Raw genomic sequence first — 20,273 nt, 5'->3', positions numbered from 1 at the left:
GTACTTCTGCAGATAATCTATTACCTTGTGACAGGTATCTGATTGTACAAGACAATATGTGGGAACTGAATTCAGCACAGATATACTATAGCCTATTGTTGAACACACACAACTTAATCTACAAAAATACAGTATTGCCTTTAAAACTGATCTGATTTACTGTCCCAGCTATCCAACGATAAGTCATTCTTGTCATATAGAAGTCTGTCTGTATTCACTTTACCTGTATTCTCAGTTTTCTGAAATATTCTACCTCTCAATTTGTAGTTTCCAAAAGTCATAGGAGCAGAATTAGGCCATTTAAACCCAAAGGGTTTGCCCCACCATTCCATTTTGGCTGATTTATTATCCCTCTCAACCCCATTTGCTTCCCCTGGTCAGGAAACTTTCACAAACATACTAATGAATAATCTATCAATCTCCACTTTACACATCCCCAATCACTTAGCTTCACAGCTGTCTGTGGCAAGCAATTCCACAGATTCACCACCTTCTGGCTCGAGAAATCCCTCCTCATCCCTGTTGTAAAGTGACATACTTTTACTCCAAGGCTGTACCGTCTGGTCCCAAACTCCACCACCACAAAATACATCCTCTTTACTTCAACTCTATCTAGGTCTTTCAATATCCATAAGCTTTCAATGTCCTTCTTTTCTCTTTACCAGAGCTATCAAAAGTGAGATACCTTCCTCCAGATAATGGCCTTCCAAAAAACACTTGTCGTCCTGGTGTTTCTCCTGCTGCTTGTTAACACTGAGTTTTCCAAAGCCCAAATGCCCAGACGTCTTGAATCCAGATTAAACAGTAATGCAGAGGGAATTTCTTCACAGGTAGGATTGTCTTACCTCCACTTCTTTAACAGTGTTCATTGTTGAATTTTCTTTACAGATATACAACCAAACGAAACAGCATTCCTCTACAACGTGCTCCAACCACAGAACATTGATCGCACAAAGCACATAAAACTAAATATTGTCAAAAATAAGTGAATAAAATATAATTCACAATGCATGCAGTGTGCAGCACATTAAAAGAACAACTAACAGTAAAGAGCTTACTGTCTTGTGATGAGAGGTCGGGAGTGGCAGGGCATTCATTGGTTTTGTAAACTAATGAAAGAAGCTATTACCCAGTCTAGCAGTCATAGTCCTCAAGCTCCAGTGCCTCCTTCCCGATGATTATAGGTCAAAGAGATTGGGAGATATGTACCAGGGATCCTCAATGATGCTTTGGGCTTTGACTAAATCAAATGTGTCAGATCATTAATATTCCAAACAATATTTTATTTAAAGTCAAACATCTATTTTTTGATATAATGAACATACTGAAATGCAATAAAAAACATTAATTTTTCCAAGTCAAATTGAGTTTATTCTTATTATCATAAGTTCAGTGAGGTACGGATTCAGTACCAAGGAAAATTTGCATGCAGCAACATCACAAAGATGAAGGGACAGACAGCACACAGAATATAGATTATGCATTAGCTCTTCCTTAAGTCATGCCATATGCAATAAAGTCGATTTGCCATCATGAGTATATATTTTCAGAAGTTAATTGGCTGGAATAGTAATGAATGGGAGATTGGTTTGACTAGACAAAATAGATGAATGTTACTTGAGGCAGGCATCCCCAACAGGGCTGAAAACAACGTCAATTACAATTTCCCACGAGAAGTTACTCACGGACAGTTATAGAAAATCGTGTTGGTCTTGCAATGGAAATGTTCCCATGATACTTCAGGGTTTATTCATCGAGAAGATACTTTGATTGATGCAAAAGTGGGGTGGGAGGTGGACGGGGTAATATTTTGGAAATATTTTCTGAGGAGCTGTCTGGTCAAATTAAATAGTGAGAACTGGTGCCGAATACTTTCCTGTGTTCAATGGTGGGTGAGGTTCACCAATGACGGGCTGGGCCATATTTAGTATATATTACAGGCTTTTCCGTACAATGGCATTGATGCTTCCATATCAGGCCAAGATGAAACCAGTCAATAAACTCTCTAACAGACATCTGTAGAAATTGGTCAATGTTTCAGATAATAATTCAAATTTTGTCAAGCTTCCAAGAAAGCATAGCATTTTTGGTGACATTCCAAATCTCCTCAAATTCCTATTGAAATATAGCCGCCGTCACACCTTCTTTACAGCTGTATCAATATGTTGGGTCCAGGTTAGCTCCTCGGACATACTGGCCCCCAGGAACTTTAAATGGCTCCCTCACTGCATTTCTGATCCCTCCATGAGGATTGGTGTGTGTCATTCACTCAACTATAATCTGTCATCTGTCCTCATACCCGAACTCTATATTCTCAAACCCGACCTCCGGAAAACACGGTGAGGAATTCTTCCATGGGCAAGAAAGTCAATGGTCTGAGATAACTGAGCTGCAAGTTGAATTCACAATTCTTTGTTTCTTGTCAATTCACAGGAAAATATGAGCGAAAGTCTGAGAAGCAGATTCCGACCAGGCAACAGGTGACTTTGTGGTTTGTTAGAAGTAAAGGTCTGTTAAGATCTATTAAGAACTGTGCATTCCAGTGATCCACTACTCTCTGAATAAATAAAACCCTACGCCTCACATGCCCTTTGAACACACGCCTTCTCACTTTAAATGCCTGCCCTTTGATATTTGACATTTCAACCACGGGAATCAGATACTCCCTGTCTACTCTATCTATGCCTCTTTTAAACTTATAAACCTTCATCGGAATTCCCCTCAGGCTATGGTGCTCCAGAGGAAACAAATCACCGTCCTTTCCAATTGTATCCAGTCTCAATTGTAAGCCAGACTGACGCTGTGGAAATACAGCTCCAGAAATATGATTTTTATTTCTGCAAGGAGCATGTGTGTGTGTGGCAAATATCCATCGACATTTCCTGGTACATGCTTCAGAGCATCGACTGATGATAAGAGGATGTTCACCATGACACTGGAGTAAACTCTAGATGTCTCATTCTCCTGTGTAGTAAAGGACTTCAATTTGCTGCATCCTACTACAAGTTCTGAGTTATCATAATTCAAAAATGAGCAATGCTAAAAGTTCACGTGCAACGGTTGTATTTATATTTTCTGCCCATTACACTACTGGTGTTTTTGGCAGCAATAAAGGTCTTCCTTCTCTGGCTGTGTTCAGTGCTTCCTTCATCATGTCAGTGTTACGCCTGTGACAATAGACAATAGGTGCAGTAGACCATTCAGCCCTACAAGCCTGCACCGCCATTTTGAAATCATGGCTGATCAATTACTATCAATACCCTGTTCCTGCTTTGTCCCCATATCTCTTGATTCCCTTATCCATGATACCTATCTAGCTCCTTCTTGAAAGCATCCAGAGAATTGGCCTCCACTATCTTTCAAGGCAGTGCATTCCAGACCCCCACAACTCTCTGGGAGAAGAAGCTTTTCCTTAACTCTGTCCTAAATGACCTACCCCTTATTATCAAACCATGCCCTCTGGTACTGGACTCTCCCAGCATCTGGAACATATTTCCTGCCTCTATCTAGTCCAATCTCTTAATAATCTTACATGCTTCAATCAGATCCCCTCTCAATCTCCTTAATTCCAGCGTGTACAAGCCCAGTCTCTCTAACCTCTCTGCGTAAGACTGGACACCACAGGAATTAACCTCGTGAATCTACGCTGCACTTCCTCTACAGCCAGGATGTCCTTCCTTAACCCTGAAGACCAAAACTGTACACAATACTCCAGGTGAGATCTCATCAGGGCTCTGTACAAATGCAGGATGATTTCCTTGCTCTTGTACTCAATTCCCTTTGCAATAAAGGCCAACATTCCATTAGCCTTCTTCACTGCCTGCTGTACTTGCTCATTCACCTTCAGTGACTGATGAACAAGGACTCCGAGATCTCTTTGTATTGCTCCCTTACCCAACTCTAAACCGTTCAGATAATAATCTACCTTCCTGTTCTTACTCCCAAAGTGGATAACCTCACACTTATTCACATTAAACGCCATCTGCCTAGTATCTGCCCACTCACCCAGCCTATCCAAGTCACCCTGAATTCTCCCAGCATCCTCATCACATGTCGTACTGCCATCCAGCTTAGTATCATCAGCAAATTTGCTGATGTTATTTTTTATGCCTTCATCCAAATCATTAACGTAAGTGGTAAACAGCTGTGGTCCCAATACCGAGCCCTGTGGCACCCCACTAGTCACCACCTGCCATTCCGAGAAACACACATTCACACCTACCCTTTGCTTTCTATCTGCCAACCAGTGTTCTATCCATGTCAATGCCTTCCCCCCGATGCCATGAGCTTTGATTTTACCCACCAATCTTCTATGTGGGACCTTATCAAATGCCTTCTGAAAATCAAGGTACACTACATCCACTGCATCTCCCCCGTCTAACTTCCTGGTTACATCCTCGAAAAACTCCAACAGATTAGTCAAGCATGATTCACCCTTGGTAAATCCATGCTGGCTTGGCCCAATCCTATCACTGCTATCTAGATATGCCACAATTTCATCCTTAATAATGGACTCCAGCATCTTTCCCACCACTGATGTCAGGCTGACAGGCCGATAGTTCTCTGTTTTCTCCCTCTTCCTTTTTGAGAATTGCAAGATCGCTATTAAGTCAGGGTAGTAGACCCAGGAAATGAGAGAGAGAAGTTTGGAATGTCCTGGCCCCCAGCGATACAAAGCCACGGAAAAGGTCATTGTTTCTTGGAGGCGGAATTGTGTATTGAATACTATGCTTCGTGGATGCCCTCAGGCAACGTGGGCAGGTTAGGGGATGGCATCATTCCACCCTGAGTGACATCTGAGACCCTATGAGTGGGGATAAAAGAGGGTCTGGGGAACAGCTCCTTGAGACGCACCAGAAGAAAGGCTAGAACTCCTGTAACAGCGTAATAGTGAAAGCCGGCGGAAAAGCCCGCGTAGAAATATAGAAATATAAAACCATAAATAATTAAATAATAATAAATTATGCCGTGGAAATAATCAGTGATTCATAGTCATTTTATTCGTGACAACATTAATTCGTTATCAGCTAAGCACTGTTTCTGAGTTTAGTCTATTCATTTACTATATTAATAATTCACATGTCAAGACAAGACAAGGTAAAGGAGCAGAAGTAGGCCATTCGGCCCCTTGAGTCTGCTCCGCCACTTCACCATGAGCTTAAGTATTCTCCCATCTCCAATTTCCGACTTTTTCCCCATATTCCTTGATACCCTGACTAATTAGATTCCCATCAATCTCCTCCTTAAACACCCTCAATTATTGGGCCTCCACATTGCATGTGGCAACGAATTCCATAATTCCACGACCATGATGCCTCAAACAGAATTACAGGACAATGAGTTCCAATCAATTTGCAATCAATGCCCACATTACACAATAATCTGTTTTGCTTTGGTATCATACTACAAACTTTCTCAATGTTTCTGTTGACATGTCACTCATTAAGTGAATACCAAATCGTCAGTCCTGTTGAAGTGATTTGAAGTGCTTTGTAATTTAATTAAAATTGTCATTTGATAACGTATATTGATAACTTTCAACAAAAGTAATCAGTCTATAATATTAGCTAAGCAGAGTCTGCTGTGTCACATATCGGGGAATGTTTCTGTTCTCTTGATAAAACTAGATCTATGTAAAGGCAACAAAGGAGCACATTATGAACTTTAATTAATATTGTATAATACAATAGTTGTATCTAGTCTCAATTGTAAGCCAAGCTGACACTGAGGAAATACAGCTCCAGAAATAAGATTTTTAGTTCTGCAAGGAGTATGTGTGTGTGGCAAATATCAAGCAGCATTTCCTGGTGCATGATTCAGAGCACACGACTGACGATAAGAGGATGTTCACCACGACATTGGAGTAAACTCCAGATGTCTCTTTCTTCTGTGCAGTAAAGGAATTAAATTTTCTGCATCCTACTACAAGTTCAGAGTTATCATAATTCGAAAATGAACAAAGCTGAAAGTCAAATGCAACTGTTCTATTTATATTTTCTGCCCATTACACTACCGGTGTTTTTGGCAGCAATAAAGGTCTTCCTCTCTGGTTGTGTCCAGGGCTTCCTTCATCATGTCAGTACTTCCACTTAGTTTTCTCTACTGTCTAGTATGCATTTCATGTGGAGACTCAGGAATACAGTTACATTCAGATGTAGAATTATTCTTTATTGCTTTTCCAGACCAGTTTTGATTTACCAGTCTGAATTTTTATTGCTGAACTGAAACCCTGAACGGGCAGGACCCATGGACATCTCTTCGCCTGGCCTCTACTTATTGACCTGTTAGGTATGGCTGATACTACCAAGAGCTAAAGCAGAAGGCCCTGACTCCAGACAACATAGAACTCAGGGTCATTGAGGCACATGGTCCTTCAAACCTGATGACATGTCTGTGGTCTTCTTGCAGCCCTTTATTTATTGCCATCCCTTATTTCAAGCATTGGCACAATTTAACATTCATCATAATCCACTTCCTCTTGTTCCAAACCTTTATGTGTCAGGTTTTTTTTATCCTATTCAATATTAATCATTTGTTGTATTCCAGGTTTTAAGGTACTATGCTTTCAGTAACAAATGAATATTTCTGAACTTGTGTTGTAGATGGCGAGCTGCCCAAAAGGAACGAGCACTCCCAGCAATGATCCATCGGAAGGAATTCAGTCTGCCAGAAACTTCAGTCAGACAGACGGACTGAACGACATACTTTATTGATCCCGAAGGAAATTGGGTCTCGTTACATTCACACTAAGCAGGAATTGTGTAGAAATATAGCAATATTTAACCAGAAATAATTAAATAATTATAAATTATGCCAAGTAGAAATAATCAGTGATTCATAGTCACTTTATTTGTGACAACATTAATTCGTCATGAGCTAAGTACTGTCTCTGTTATAGTCTATTCGTTTACTCTATTAATAATTCATATTACATTTCAAGCAAGGTAAAGGTGCAGAAGGAGGCCATTCGACCCATTGAGTCTGCTCTGCCACTCCACCATGAGCTGAACTATTCTCCCATCTAGATCCAATTTCCGACTTTTTCCCCATATCCCTTGATACACTGACTAATTAGATACCTATCAATCTCCTCCTTAAGCACCTTCAATGATTGGGCCTCCACACTGTATGTGGCAACGAATTCCATAATTCCACCACCATCTGGCTAAAAATATGTACCTTTTGCGATAATTTGATGAGAATGCCAGTAGGATAGATAAAGGGGATGCAGTGTATTTTGTATATCTGGGCGTTATGAGGTCCTTTGACACAAGTGCCACACAGAAGGCTGCGCATTTAATTAAGAGCCCATGGTATTACAAGAATGTTGCTAACATGGGTAGTACATTGGCTGATTGGTAGGAGGCAGCGAGTGGGAATAAATGGATCCTGTTCTGGTTGGCTGCCAGTGGCTAGTGGTGATCCGCAGGGTTCCTATGGGGCCACTTACTTTTATGCTGTATATGATGACTTAGATGAAGGAATAGATGGCTTTCCTGCCAGGTTTGCAGATATTAGGAATATTGGTGGAGGGACATGAAATGTTGAGGAAACAGATATGATAGAAACATAGAAACACGGAACTACTGCACAATACAGGCCCTCCAGCCTACAAAGCTGTGCCGAACATGTCCTTACCTTAGAAATTTTGCATTATGCCGATGACCTTTTGCTTTATATTCCTAATGTTGAGACTTTATTAGCTATCGTACATTCTTTTGTCTCCAGTTTTAGTCAGTATTCAGGATAAGAGTGAACTTATTCTATTGAATCATTTAGTATCAATTAATACTAACCTTCCTTTTAAAATTGTAAGAAATAAACTTACTTATTTGGATGGAACAATTACTAAGAACCATAAATAGTTATTTAAAGAAAATTTGGGCCTGGGACCCCAAGATCCCTCTGATCCTCCTCACTGCCAAGAGTCTAGGCATTAACTCTACATTCTGCCATCATATTTGACCTACCAAAATGAACCAGGCCACACTTATCTGGGTTGAACTCCATCTACCATTTCTCAGCCCAGTTTTGCATCTTATTAATGCCTCATCTCATTAAATTACCTCGTCTCAGTCATTTATAAAAATCACGAAGAGTTGGAGTCCCAGAATAGATCCCCGAGGCACAACACTGGACTCTGGCCTCCATGCAGAATATGACCCGTCTCCAAGCACATTTTGCCTTCTTGGGGTAAGTCAGTTCAGGATCCACAAAGCAGTGTCTCCTTGGATCCCATGTATCCTTACTTTCTCATGGGGTTGAGGAGGAGATAAAACAAAGGATCATCAGTGATTGAATGGCAGAGCTGATTCAATGGGCCAGATTATCTCATTCTGCTCTTATGTCATATGGTCTTAAATAAGTACGTCTAAAATTAATTATTTATAATAATTTTGTGTTTAATGGGGACAATCTCAAGAGCACAGATATTAGGTATGGTGAATAAATGTTGCCAATATCAGTAGTAACCACTTCCAGTCTTACAATAAATGCTAATGAAGAACACATTGTTTGTATGCTTCATTGATTGTTAATTATTATTACAAGTGTTGCACTATTTCACATTTCTTTAACACACATTATACAGTGTTGAACTTCTATTGGCTGGAACTTTTGGTAGTGACACTAAGTTTCTGACCTTGTGCTGTTGATCAGATTTAACCCAGATGCTCACTGTAACTTGCGGAGCAGATATTCCTGATGTCACTTTCAGGGTCTATGGTGCAGCTGTCTGAAAAAAATGAACAGCACAAATGTCATTATTGTAATCGACATACGGCAACATACATCATCTCCAATATCTATATGATTTTCACTCCAATGGAAGAACTGCAGGAACGAGACTGCAGGATTTTCTGGGATTTGAAATCAGATGGTGTCATTCTCGTAAATGCTTATGTAGTGTTCTCGCACAGCTGTAAAATAACTCTGAACTAAACACCAAGCATAAACCAATCAATGAGGCGGTCCCAGTAAGATTAACCATTTACTGTTCACTCTTCCACATTAAGGTATGGTGAAAACTGTTGATAAAACAATACAAAAAACATACTGTATTTGTTTCCTTCTTGACATCACATTTACATCATAAACACTTGCAAAAGTAAAACGACAACAACAATCTTACATTGAAGTGCAACATACAGTCAGAATCTACCCATGCCATTGACTGGCTTTAAATACATTTCAACACAAACTATCCGCAACGCTTTAAATAACAAAAAACATAAACTTTATCAATCATCATTACTTTTAACAGAATCAGCGTTAACATTTTTAATTCAACATATCGATTATCTCATGAACTTAGGGCGTTGATTCACTAATGTTTCTCGTGCGTAGAAAGAAAACTTTTCTCGCACTGATACTGTACACATAAGCCCCCTCCTTCCTGTTTCTCCAAACCGGTATTCTCCCACAACACACGGCGAAACCGGGAGTGACGTCATCGCATGCCGCTATATATCACAGAAAACGAATTTACTTTAAACAACCTTAACTTTAACTAGAAAATGATAACAAACAAATTACTAAAGCAAAAGTATAATAAACTAAACAAATGCCTTAAAGGCAACACAGCTTAAGATCTCAAATGACTGCTCCGAAGATAAAATAATTGGTTATTTGGGGAAAGAAACAAGTATATATAATAAAGTTATTACGAACTCCGTGGAGCATGTGGGGATCTTCAGATATACAGGCACTCTCGCTTTCTTTCTTTTTTTTCATTTTCTTTTTTTCTGTAGGGTTGTTAGAGGGGAGGGGCTAAGGGTATATTTGTTTTTCTTTCTGTAATTATTTGAAAACGCAATAAAAAACGTTTTAAAAAGAGGATCATTAAAAAAGGTCATTTAGTACAGAGTTATGGAAAAACTTCTTCTCCAAGAGAGTTGTGGGGGTCTGGAATGCACTGCCTCGGAAGGTAGTGGAGGCTTTCAAGGAGCTAAATAGGTATCTTATGGATAGGGGAATCAAGGGATTAGGGGACAAGGCAGGAACAGGGTATTGATAGTAATTGATCAGGCATGATCTCAAAATGGCGGTGCAGGCTCGAAGGGCTGAATGGTCTACTTCTGCACCTATTGTCTATTGTCACAGGCGTAACACTGACATGATGAAGGAAGCCCTGAACACAGCCAAAGAAGGAAGACCTTTATTGCTGCCAAAACACCAGTAGTGTAATGGGCAGAAAATTTAAATAGAACAGTTGCACCTGAACTTTTAGCATTGCTCATTTTCGAATTATGATAACTCAGAACCTGTAGTAGGATGCAGCAAATTGAAGTCCTTTACTATACAGGAGAAGGAGACATCTGGAGTTTACTCCAGTGTCATGGTGAGCATCCTCTTATCATCAGTCGATGCTCTGAAGCATGTACCAGGAAATGTCGACGAATATTTGCCACACACACACATGCTCCTTGCAGAAATAAAAATCATATTTCTGGAGCTGTATTTCCACAGCGTCAGTCTGGCTTACAATTGAGACTGGATACAATTGGAAAGGACGGTGAGTTGTTTCCTCTGGAGCACCATAGCCTGAGGGGAATTCCGATGAAGATTTATAAGTTTAAAAGAGGCATAGATAGAGTAGACAGGGAGTATCTGATTCCCGGGGTTGAAATGTCAAATACCAAAGGGCAGGCATTTACAGTGAGAAGGCGTGTGTTCAAAGGGCATGTGATGGGTAGGGTTTTATTTATTCAGAGAGTAGTGGATCACTGGAATGCACTGTTCTTAATAGATCTTAACAGACCTTTACTTCTAACAAACCACAAAGTCACCTATTGTGTCGTGGGAATCTGATTCTCAGACTTTCGCTCATATTTGAATTGACAATTAACAAAGAATTGTGAAGTCAACTTGCTGCTCAGTTATCTCAGACTATTGACTTTTTGCCCATGGAAGAATTCCTCAACGTGTTTTCCGGAGTTCGGGTATGAGGACAGATGACACATAATAGTTGAGTGAATGACACACACTGATCCTCATGGAGGAATCAGAAATGCAGTGAGGGAGCTATTTTAAGATCCTGGGTGCCAGTATGTCCGAGGAGCTAACCTGGACCCAAAATATTGATACAGCTGTAAAGAAGGTGTGACGGCGACTATATTTCAATAGGAATTTGAGGAGATTTGGAATGTCACCAAAAACGCTATGCTTTCTTGGAAGCTTGACAAAATTTGAATTATTATCTGAAACGTTGATTAATTTTTACAGATGTCTGTTAGAGAGTTTATTGACTAGTTTCATCTTGGCCTGATATGGAAGCATCAATGCCATTGTACGGAAAAGCCTGTAATATGTACTAAATATGGCCCAGTCCGTCATTGGTGAACCTCACCCACCATTGAATACAGGAAAGTATTCGGCACCAGTTCTCACTATTTAGTTTGACCAGTCAGCTCCTCAGAAAATATTTCCAAAATATTACCCCGTCCACCTCCCACCCCTCTTGTGCATCAATCAAAGTATCTTCTCGATGAATAAACCCTGAACTATCATGGGAACATTTCCATTACAAGACCTACACGATTTTGTATAACTGTCCGTGAGTAACGTCTCGTGGGAAATCGTAATTGACAATGTTTTCAGCACTCTTGGGGATGCCTGCCTCAAGTGACATTCATCTATTTTGTCTAGTCAAACCAATCTCCCATTCATTACTATTACAGCCAATTAACTTCTGAAAATATATACTCATGATGGCAAATCGACTTTATTGCATATGGCATGACTTAAGGTAGACCTAATGCATAATCTATATTCTGTGTGCTGTCTGTCCCTTCATCTTTGTGATGTTGCTGCATGCAAATTTTCCTTGGTACTGAACCCGTACCTCACTGAACTTATGATAACAAGATTAAACTCAATTTGACTTGGAAAAATTAATGTTTTATATTGCATTTCAGTATGTACATTATATCAAAAAATAGATGTTTGACTTTAAATAAAATGTTGTTTGGAATATTAATGATCTGACACATTTGATTTAGTCAAAGCCCAAAGCATCATTGAGGATCCCTGGCACATATCTCCCAATCTCTTTGACCTATAATCATCGAGAAGGAGGCATTGCAGCTTGAGGACTAAGACTGCTAGACTGGGTAATAGGCTTCTTCCATTAGGTTACAAAACCAATGAATGCCCTGCCACAACCGACCTCTCATCACAGGACAGTGAGCTCTCTACTGTTAGTTGTTTTTTTTTTAAATGTGCTGCACACTGCATGCATTGTGAGTTATATTTTATGCACTTATTTTTGACAATATTTAGTTTTATGTGCTTTGTGCGATCAATGATCTGTGGTTGGAGCAAGTTGCAGAGGAATGTTGTTTCGTTTGGTTAAAGAAGTGGAGCTAAGACAATCCTACCTGTGAAGAAATTCCCTCTGCATTACTGTTTAATCTGATATCAAGTCGTCTGACCCCTCGGGCTTTGGAAAACTCAGTGTTAACAATCAGCAGGAGAAACACCAGGACGACAAGAGTTTTTTGGAAGGCAATTATCTGGAGGAAGAAATCTCACTTTTGATAGCTCTGGTAAAGAGAAAAGAAGGACATTGAAAGCTTATGGATATTGGAAGACCTAGATAGAGTTGAAGTAGAGAGGATGTATTTTGTGGTGGGGGAGTTTGGGACCAGACGGTACACCCTTGGAGTAGAAGTATGTCCCTTTACAACAGGAATGAGGAGGAATTTCTCGAGCCAGAAGGTGGTGAATCTGTGGAATTGCTTGCCACAGACAGCTGTGAAGCTATGTAATTGGGGATGGGTAAAGCGGTGGTTGATAGATTATTCATTAATATGTTTGGGATAGGTTCCGGAGCAGGGGAAGCAAATGGGGTTGAGAGGGATAATAAATCATCCAAAATGGAATGATGGGCAGACCCGTTGGTTCTAAATGGCCTAATTCTGCTCCTATGACTTTTGGAAACTACAGATTGAGAGGGAGGATATTTCAGAAAACTGAGAATACAGGTAAAATGAATACAGACATACTACTATATGACAAGAATGACTTATCTTTGGATAGCTGGGACAGTAAATCAGATCAGTTTTAAAGGCAATAATGTATTTTTCTAGTTTAAATTGTGTGTGTGCAACAATGGGCTATAGTATATCTGTGCTGAATTCGGTTCACATATTGTCTTGTACAATCAGACACTGTCACTGAAGGTAATAGATTATCTGCAGAAGTACAGACTCTGGTAGCCTTGAAGACAACTTTAGGACACCTTTCAATTGTAGATAGAATAATATTAAATTTACTATTCTCTTCTTTAATCACAGAGAGTATGAATTTAGATTCCATTCCGTATGAGCTGCAAGTTCCTGTACTGCTGCCTTTGCTGAGCTGATTGTTTTCCATTTCCCTAAAGTTGTTTCTATGCTGAGTTCTTAACAGTGTCAAGAGTGACAAGGTGGTGTGATTATTTCCTTGAGGCTATAGCGTGGGTTTGAGGTCCAATCGAGTGAACAGTTCAAATTCTAGGATGCTATTTCAATGCCATCCTGAATGAATCCAGGCAGATATGTTAAAGCCTCTTGAGTGATTTCCATATACCTTGGAAAAGATGGGCAAGTTCTCCCTGGTTTTGAGTCATTTTCCTTTCTATCAGGGCATAACATTGCTGCATGTGTGAGGTTGGTTGCTGTGTTTCCAATTTATCAGAAACTCTACTTCTAAAATACCTCAATGACAGAGAAATGGTTCAGGACAGCCCAAGCAGAGCATAGTACATTCAGTGGCCACTTTATTAGGAACACCCGTACATCCCATTACACTTGTTAGTGCCGATATCTCATCATCCAATATTGTCGATGAAACTTAATGCATAAAAGCATGCAAGAATGGTCAAGAGATTCATTTGTTGTTGAGACCAAACATCACCATAGGAGAGAAATGAGATCTTAGTGACTTTGACCATGGATTGATCATTTGTACCAGGCAAGGTGGATTGAGAATATCAGAGCCTTCAGCGACTTTCATGTACAAGAGTTTAAAGCGTTTAAAGATAAGTCATTTGATCATTGGCAGTTCTATCAGTGAAAACGTTTGTTTCTGTGATATGTCAGACTGTTTAAGCTGACAGAAAGGTGCTATTAAATTACCACATGTTAAATCAATGGTGTGCAGAAGAACATCTCATGAACATGGAAAGACGAAACTAATTTAACGTCATTGCTGCTTGTGTGGTTTAAGATCCAAAATGTCTAATGATATTGTGAGAGATTTAAAATACTAAATGGAATCTTTACCTTGAGTTTAGATATAGCAAATTGTAAATCGCAAAGGATTTAACCAACAGCTACAAGGTAACTGTCAAATGGGTCAGTTTGCTATGAAAATGCTTTGAGAACATAGAACAATGAAGAGTACAGCACAACAGCAGGCCATTAGGGCCACAATGTTGTGATGAACTAGCTATAAAGCAAATCAAAAACACCCAAACACTAATCCTTCCTGCCTATACCATGTCCATACCCTCCATCTTCCTGCAATCCTCTATCAGATTACCCCTCAGCCTTTGGAGCTCCAGTGGAAACAACATTTTATTACGCCTCCTGTGACAGCACACACCCTCTAAATGAAGCAGCATCCTGGTAAACATATTCTTCACCCTCTCCAAATCCTCCACATCCTTCCAAGTGTGGGGCGACCAGTACTGTATGCAGTCATCCAGATGTGGCCCAACGAGAGTCTTACAAAGTAGGAACATGACTATTGAGCTAAATGCTTCGAATAATAAATGCAAGCATGTTGTAAGTCTATTTCTAAACAACATACCAACTTGTGTAGCTACTTACAACTAGCAATGAACTAGGATGCCATGATCTCTCTGCTCAGCAACACCAAAGGACCTTGCCCATATCAGTGTTCTGTCTTGCGTTTGCCTTACTGAGGTGCAATTCGTCACATTTATCTGGGTCAAATTCCATTTGCCATTTTCCAGCCTATATCTGCAATTGATCTACATTTTGCTGTATTTATTGCCAGTTCTCCACACTATCCACAGCTCCAGCAATTGTTGCATCATCTGCCAATTTACCAATGAAGCCATCTCCATTTAATGCTTGACAATAATTATTTCAGAAAGACTCAGAAAAATCAGAGGTACCTGTAACAAAGAAATGGAAGTTGCTTTCTTTGAGCTGCTGTATCAGATTTAGGTGGTTGTCCCCTATATATTGTGATTCAGGGAGGGGAGGAACCTCAAGTGGAGTATTTTGCAATGGCGCAAATAGTTTCTATTTGGATAGACATGTTTGTGAAGAGTAATCAATGCACTGTGACTATGAACAATCAGTTCATATCTGAGTGTATTCAAATGGGGATTTTATATCCTCACTGTGCCTGAAGATGAAATCCACATATTTACAAATCAAAGTGAACACTCTTACTGTCAGGAGAAGTAAGAAGTAAGAAGTAATGTTTTCTTTTCTTCTTGACCAGCCTTTGTACACCAGAGTTTCTGCACACTACCATCACTTCCGTCTCTCATGGGAACGTAACTATTGCAGAACTTCACTCAAGTATTCCCTGAACATTTGCCACACTACCGTACTTTTCCTTGAGAGCATTTGTTTCCAAATTCCTGCCTGATAGCCTCATAATTCCCCTTATTCCAATTAAATTCTTTTCTAACTTGTCTGCTCCGATATCTCGCCAATGATATTGTAAAGGAGATAGGATTATATTCACTATCTCCAAAATGCTCTCCTACTGAGAGATCTGACACCTGACCAAGTTCATTTCCCAATACCAAATCAAGTGCAGCCTCTCCTCTTGTAGGCTTAACTACGTATTGTGTCAAGAAGCCTTCCAGAACACACCTAACAAACTCCACCTCATAAAAACCCTTGCTCTAGAGAGATGCTAATCTATATTTGGCAAATTAAAATTTCCCATCATGACAACTCTGTTATTCTTACACCTTTCCGGAATCTCTTTCCCTATCTGCTCCTCGATATTGCTGGTAATATAGGCTCTCCCCTTCTCTGTTCACTGTTTTGGGTGATTTTCACAGATTTTGAAGGGCCGTGCCTCACACAGCCAGACTGTTGCAATACAATGCTCTCCTCTAAGGTATGAGCAGAATGGTGGGTAAATATTCGATGGAGCAGAAACAAGTGGGGTCAGCAAAAAGGAGGCTCTAGATGTGATGGAGGCTCGAGTTGATGGGGAGTAGAAAGAGGGAACCAGGAGGATGAGGCTACAAATGAAAGTTCAGCAACATCTGGAAACTGATTGACTGAAAAAAAAGAGGTTTATGTTTGCAAAATGCTGGCGGGTCTCAGTAGCCCCAGCAGCATCTATGCAGAGGAATAAACCGTGAATATTTTGGGCCCAAACACTTCATCCTACCTAGACTGTTTATTTCTCTGCTGAGATGCTGCCTGACTTGCTGAGCTCCTGCAGTACTTTGTGTGTTACTTTGCAGTTTATTCTCAGCATCTGCCGAACCTCGAGTTTCATATCTGCAGTGGGACTTTGACAGTTGTCATACAGAATGCCTGTTGATATTGAGTAATAAAGAGGAGAAAATCTGCAGTTATTGAAATCCAAGGAGAACACACAAAATGCTAGAGAAACTCTGCAGGCCAGGCAGCGTCTGTGGATAAAAGTACAGTTTACATTTTGGGCCAAGATTCTTCAGTAGGACTGGGGAACAAACAATGAGGAGTAAATTTAAAGGTGGGGGAGGGGGAGAGAAACACAAAGTGATAACTGGAACTGGGAGAGGGAGAGATGAAGTAAGGAGCTGGGAAGTTCATTGGTGAAAGACCTACAGGGCTGGAGAAGGGCAAGTCTGATAGGAGAGAACAGAAGGTCGTGGAAGAAAGAAAAGTGGGGGGGGAGAAACACCCGAGGGAGGTGATGGGCAGGCGACAAGAGGAAAAAGTGGATGGGGATTGATGAGGGAGGGGAGGCATGACCGGAAGATCAAGAAATCGATGTTCATGCCATCAGATTGGAGGCTGACCAGCAAGAATACAAGGTGTTGTTCCTCCTACCTGAGTGTGGCCTCATCGCGACAATATAGGAGGCGATGGATTGACATTTCCACTGACTATTTTGTTTCTGGAAGCTTGCTGTGTTGAAGTAGATGCTGAGATTTCTGCATAAAAACATTGACTGCTTTTGGGACATGTGCTGTTGAACCAGCACTTGTCCCCTCAAACTAATCCAGTATATTAACAACAACATGTCCCCTCCCTTTTCCAAAAAATAATTCAACCACTCTAATACCATATATCCCATATGTTTACACAAATGGGAAATCAGGAATATTGGTCTATAACTAGGAGGATCCAACAGGGGTTTACCAGGATCCGGAATAGACACTACAATTGCAATTTTCCATGAGGAGGGAAGATGGCCTGAATGCCAAATAGGATTCAAAAATGTAATATTATCTCCAAAGAGCTCTGGCCATACGTTTAAACATGCAATAACTTATATCATCCTTTCCTGGAGCCGTCAGCCCTGTATTAATAATCGTTTTCCTAAATTCACACAAATAAAACTCTACATCACTGTCATTGCTACAGCAGGTTTCCAACACGTCTGGGTATTCACTTAACAGCTTATCCCTACATTGTTTAGTCTCTTCATTATTTTGATTATGAGTTACAGCAAATGACCAAGCCAGTAACTAAACCCTCTCTGTTTCAGTCACAATTGTATCACCTTCTTTAATCAATACTGGGAACCCTATGAATCCCTCACCCTCACTTTCTTAATCATTCCCCTAACACCTCCAAGTTTAATAGTCCTTCGAATTCTAGCACAATATGACCTCTAGTAAATATTTTTCACAACCTTCATTACTTTCCTCACCACGGCCTGTGACCTGTTACACTTAATAAGATCACGCGGATAGTGATACTTCTTAACTTTCCAAAATGCCACATTTTTCTCAATAATTGCCTCTGCACACTCCTCCATCCACCATGGTACAGCTTTTCTCCTATTAATGCACTTTTTAATATGAGTCTCTTCCAGCAAATTTGAGGAATAACGTGACAACCTTTCTTTGCAGAAATCGACATCATGCTCTCCATTCCATCCACACAGATGTTCCATTCATCACATAAAACATTAAAACTTCTCCAATTTGCTTTACCGAAATTCCACCTCCTCAAAGTGGCATCTTGGTCTAAACCCAGGCTTATAAATAGAGGAAAATGATCACTCCCCAATGTTTCATCTCCCATGACATACCACTCACTCACTGCAGCATGAATGTTTGAAACCAAAGTTAAATTTACAGCAATTTCAGAACTATTATGAACATTAAATCTCATAACTCTCCCACCAGTTAGACACAGTGAAATATCTAAAACTCTTCTGCAATCAAACCAGCACCATCATTCTGAGAACAAGCCCTCAGTGAAGTCTATGCATTAAAATCCCCAACCATACATCCCTTAGTGAGCTGGAGCTACATATACTCTCCAAGACATCAATCGAAAGCTTTCCACCATGGTTATAATAATATACCTCTTTAATGTCGCTCCCTGTTGAATCAAATACTTCTACAAGTGTCTCATACATTTCATTCACATCCACAACTGTATGCCTTCTCCCTTTCTGTATAAAATTTGCAATAGCACCTTCTCTACCAAATAATCTATCACGCCTAATTACAATATAATCCTGGAAGGAAGAATTTAAATGTGGGAAACCAGGTTTCCTGAATACATACAACGTCAGATAGATTTGATAATTCTGAAATAAACTTGGAGTCTTGACCGTGAAAAATTCTGGCTTCCGGAAATATGCGTGTTCTCCCTTCATATACAGTCGGGAGAAATGTAGCAGGACGTTTATGATTGGTGAAACAGATTTAAACTAAGTGTAGTTAATATTGCCACGGTGTCTGGAGATTTAGTTCACTGATTTCTTTCAATTGATAAATGTTCGCAGACGGTCATTGTGTAAACTCAAGTCAGTTTACCAGCGGATGGCCCTTCAGAAAGTGGAGCTTTAACAAATACAGTCTGAACAAACCGTGAGTGTTCAGCTCTCGTGTTGGAATGGGGTTAAGAGAAGTAACCAAAATGGGACAAAACTCAAAGAACCGCATTCTCCACGGTAATTAAACCAGAAGCAACAATTAGTGTCTTCTTCAGAGAAACCTGATGACCGAGAGGAAATGACAGGGAAGGGGTGCGTCACGATTCCGTGCCTGTGCAGTACGCAGGAATGTAACAGAGAAATCTGGATTCTGCTGAATAGTGGACAGCAATTTCTGAGTAACGGAGATAAGATTCTGAATGAGCGCATCAAAAAGCAATTTTCAAACTTACCTCAAGTCCATGGCTCAATATTCTGTAACTCTTTTAATAAAAGCGTGAGTGGCTCTTAAATGATCCTTTGATTTTCCCGTTTGTTTTGTCAGTAAACTTGTCTTCAGTTGGAGCTGGTGTACTTGGTCACCGCCATTGTTCCTTCGGACACGGCGTGCTTGGCCAGGTCCCCGGGCAGCAGCAGGCGCACGGCGGTCTGGATCTCCCGGGAGCTGATGGTGGACCGCTTGTTGTAGTCGGCCAGGCGGTAAGCCTCACCCGCGATGCGCTCGAAGATATCGTTCACGAATGAATTCATGATGCTCATGGCCTTGGAGGAGATGCCGGTGTCGGGGTGAACCTGCTTCATCACTTTGTAACTCTCCTTCCTCGACCTCTTGCGCTTCTTGCCAGACTTGCTCGCCGGTTTGGACAGAGCTTTCTTGGCGCCCTTCTTGGGAGCGGGTTTCGGTGGATCAGGCACTTCCCCGTCGGTTTCAAACACAATAATAATCAGAAACTGTTCGGAGCTCGGACTAAATGGGCAGCGCACAAAATGGTATGTTAATTAGAATGGCGACGCTGAGCATTCCGATTGGCTGCTTGCAGAAATGAATCACCAAGCGGAACGCTGGGGGATGGGAAGCGGCACCAATGTGTGACGGTTCGCGCTGCGTTTAATACAGGAGGAAGGACAGAGGGCAGAGACAGGCGGGGGTGCGGGCTGCAATTGAAAAGGGAAACGCAAATTTCAAAAGCAGTACGAAAATAAAATTAGATGAAATATTGTAAAATTAAACAGGAAGACGTTCAGTTCATGACACAGGGCAGCAGGAGAGCGAAGGAGAGATTTGGACATTTCAAAGTCAAGTTCAAATCGAGTTTATTTATGCACACAGGAGAAAGGAACAACGGATTTGTAGCAGCATCACAGACACATTTCATCAGACACAACATTGACAAGAAACACTGGAA

General features: G+C 40.5%; 1 protein-coding gene and 2 long non-coding RNA genes across 3 annotated transcripts in view; 1 reads left to right on the top strand and 2 right to left on the bottom strand.

The window, feature by feature from the left end:
* The window catches only part of LOC132389999 (uncharacterized), a 34,643-nt gene extending 33,775 nt beyond the window's left edge, over window positions 1-868 (bottom strand). The window contains exon 1 of the long non-coding RNA XR_009510749.1: window positions 846-868. This is a non-coding gene — a long non-coding RNA (uncharacterized LOC132389999). The remainder of the gene's footprint in view (window positions 1-845) is intronic.
* Window positions 686-8,628, top strand: LOC132390000 (uncharacterized). The gene is made up of 3 exons (XR_009510750.1): window positions 686-830; window positions 2,434-2,480; window positions 6,603-8,628. It is a non-coding gene; the product is annotated as an uncharacterized LOC132390000 (long non-coding RNA).
* Window positions 8,629-8,662: 34 nt separating this feature from the next.
* On the bottom strand, window positions 8,663-19,854 carry LOC132390001 (histone H2B-like; the record flags this gene model as incomplete). Its single annotated transcript, XM_059962576.1, has 2 exons — window positions 8,663-8,734; window positions 19,320-19,854. A coding segment is annotated over one exon (432 nt), but the record flags the coding sequence as incomplete, so codon positions are not given.
* Window positions 19,855-20,273: the final 419 nt, after the last annotated feature.

Source organism: Hypanus sabinus, unplaced genomic scaffold (genome assembly GCF_030144855.1).
Source record: "Hypanus sabinus isolate sHypSab1 unplaced genomic scaffold, sHypSab1.hap1 scaffold_734, whole genome shotgun sequence".
Classification (NCBI taxonomy): domain Eukaryota; kingdom Metazoa; phylum Chordata; class Chondrichthyes; order Myliobatiformes; family Dasyatidae; genus Hypanus; species Hypanus sabinus.
The sequence above is the reverse complement of the archived record's forward strand: the minus strand, read 5'-3'. Positions and strand labels throughout refer to the sequence as shown.